Source organism: Propithecus coquereli, unplaced genomic scaffold (assembly GCF_000956105.1).
Source record: "Propithecus coquereli isolate 6110/MARCELLA unplaced genomic scaffold, Pcoq_1.0 Scaffold147, whole genome shotgun sequence".
Taxonomy (NCBI): Eukaryota; Metazoa; Chordata; class Mammalia; order Primates; family Indriidae; genus Propithecus; species Propithecus coquereli.
Window position 1 is genome coordinate 5924708 of NW_012139080.1, and position 2467 is coordinate 5927174.

At 31.4% G+C, this 2467-nt stretch overlaps 1 protein-coding gene across 1 annotated transcript in view; it reads right to left on the bottom strand.

Moving 5' to 3' along the window:
- The window catches only part of AGTPBP1 (ATP/GTP binding protein 1), a 175637-nt gene that overhangs the window by 19241 nt on the left and 153929 nt on the right, over window positions 1-2467 (bottom strand). Inside the window, 1 exon segment of the mRNA XM_012640014.1 lies at window positions 1044-1204. Within this exon segment, the coding sequence (XP_012495468.1) occupies window positions 1044-1204 (161 nt within the window).

Here is a 2467-nt window from a genome sequence, read left to right on the forward strand (position 1 = left end):
TTAAGAGTTTTAGAAAAGCTATACCTGTTTCTGAATTAGTTCATAGAAAATAAAGAACACTTACAGCTTTAAAATTCAGTAACATAAAAACATAGTTGAGGGTGAAGGAGACTGTTTACTAAACTGTTATTAGACTTACACATTTATGAGCTAACAAGTTTAAAATATTTATGTTATGTGCCTGTATGGGGACAGGGTTACATGGGAACTCTCTGCACTTTCCAAGTTTGCTGTGAACCTAAGATTGCTCTAAGAATAGTCTATTAACTTTTTTAAAAAGTATACGTTATGATCAAAGCCTTGTATTTTAGAATTAAAAAAAAAAAAACCTGGCTCAGTAAGGTACATTTCTCTCCCTAAAAGTTTTAAATCAATGTATACTCTATTAACTAAATTATATACAAGAGAAATGAGTATTTATTTGTCATCCGTTTTATTTTTAGAAGTTTATATATTTATATATTAAAAACAAAAATAACTTTTTAAAAAATCATTTTACCATTTTATGGTTTCTCTGAGCCTATAACTGAACAAATTTTTATACACTGAATTTTAGTAGAAAAGATTACCTACCTAGAAGAATATTTGGCAGATGTAAATTCTCAAAGGGATGCTAAATTAGCTGTTTATAATATATATATATATAAACAGAAGTTATTGGATAGCCATCTGATGTGTGTAGAGAAAACAAAATCTTTTGAAACATAAATCCTGACTCTAATCCCTCTTAATTTAGATAATATCTAAGTGCAATATTTCTCACATTGCTTATTGTGGGCTTAAAAGTAAAGCATTATAATAATAAAAACAGCATTCAAAATATAATGATATTTTTATTAAAATCACATCTAAATATCAACATTCAAAGAATCAAGAATATGATCACAATTTGAAACAAATATTAGATGGGTAAGCCTAATTATATTAATTCTAAATGTGCACTTGTCTGTCAAAATCTCCATGACTTTTCGGTGCTTAACTATTTTAATGAAGCCTAACAGTATACTGCAACATAATAAAAGAATGAAACAATTGTATCCTACCTAGTTACTTTGCAGCTTGATTCAATTAAGTCATTTTCAAAGTCAAGCAGGCTGGAAGGCATATTATATTCCAATGGGGATGTCAGTCTTTTCAAACGCAAAAGACCAACACAAAATTTTGCTCCCATCTCTTCCAATTCTCGAGTACCAATCTGTAAACCCTAGAAATAAAGTAATATTATACATATAATTAGAAAGAAAGAGTTTGTTATCTTCTGGCTGCATCTCACTAAAATTTTATAAAAGAAATTTATAACTATACTAATAAAATTAAAAGACTGGTACTTTGTATGGAACTAGGACTCAACAAGTATAATAGCTCAGCAATATAAGATTATTCTATGTCACAAGGGAAACTAATTGTTCTAAAAAACCATTTCTAAAATGTCTATTCTCATTCACTATTATGCAAACTATTTTCACCAACATGCTGGGGAGAAAAAAAACAGATGAACATTTTGGTTAATGCTACTCTTGAAGTTCATGTGAGAAACAACATTTTAACAAGATCTTCCTAGTATTTCTTGTAATCCACTACTTTGTATGCCAATGTGGAAACATTATGCCTTGTTAAAATCAAGGCTTCATCCAATATGTGCACTTGAACATTACTTTATAGATGCTTTTACTGTATGATAAGAGAAAGTGGTCAGTAAAAAACGAATGAAAGGTAACTGCCAAAAAAAGAATCAAACAAATCTAAGCCCATGAAGTAGCAGTAAAATAAGTTCCTATGTTTCATGTCAATTAAGAATGCGCATTTCAAATTTTGTCTACTAAGGTGAAAATATGTGCCTCAACCCCCTACTCCCTTTTTTAACTAACGGCTTCCCAATAAACAATATAAGGTTTACCAAAAGTTAAATGTTACCACATAAAACCATAAAAATGGGCTGCAAATTAAGATACTCCTTCTCATTTATTTTTCAGATAAAATAAATCTCTAAAATAGGTGAAATCCTTACACCAACAAAAGTTGTAGGTGTAGATGACAGCAAACATCAATTAGAGAAAAGATAATATAAAACAACATTTCAGACCGGGCACAGTGGCTCATGCCTGCAATCCTAGCACTTTGGGAGGCCAAGGTGGGAGAATTGCTTGAGGCCGGGAATTCAAGACCAGCCTGAGCAAAGTAGTGAGACCCTGTCTCTACAAAACATTAAAAAATTATCCAAGCATGGAGGTGTGTGCCTGTAGTTAGTCCTAGATACTTGGGAGACTGAGCCAGGAGTATCATTTTGAGCCTGAGTTTGAGGTTGCAGTGAGCTATGATGATGCCACTGCACTCTAACTCTGGCAACAGAGCAAGACCTTGTCTCAAAAAAAAAAAAAAAAAAAAAGTCGATGATCAGACTAAATGAATTCCTAGGGCACACAGTAACTGAATAAAATTAATTATAAAAACTGTTACTCCACATGAA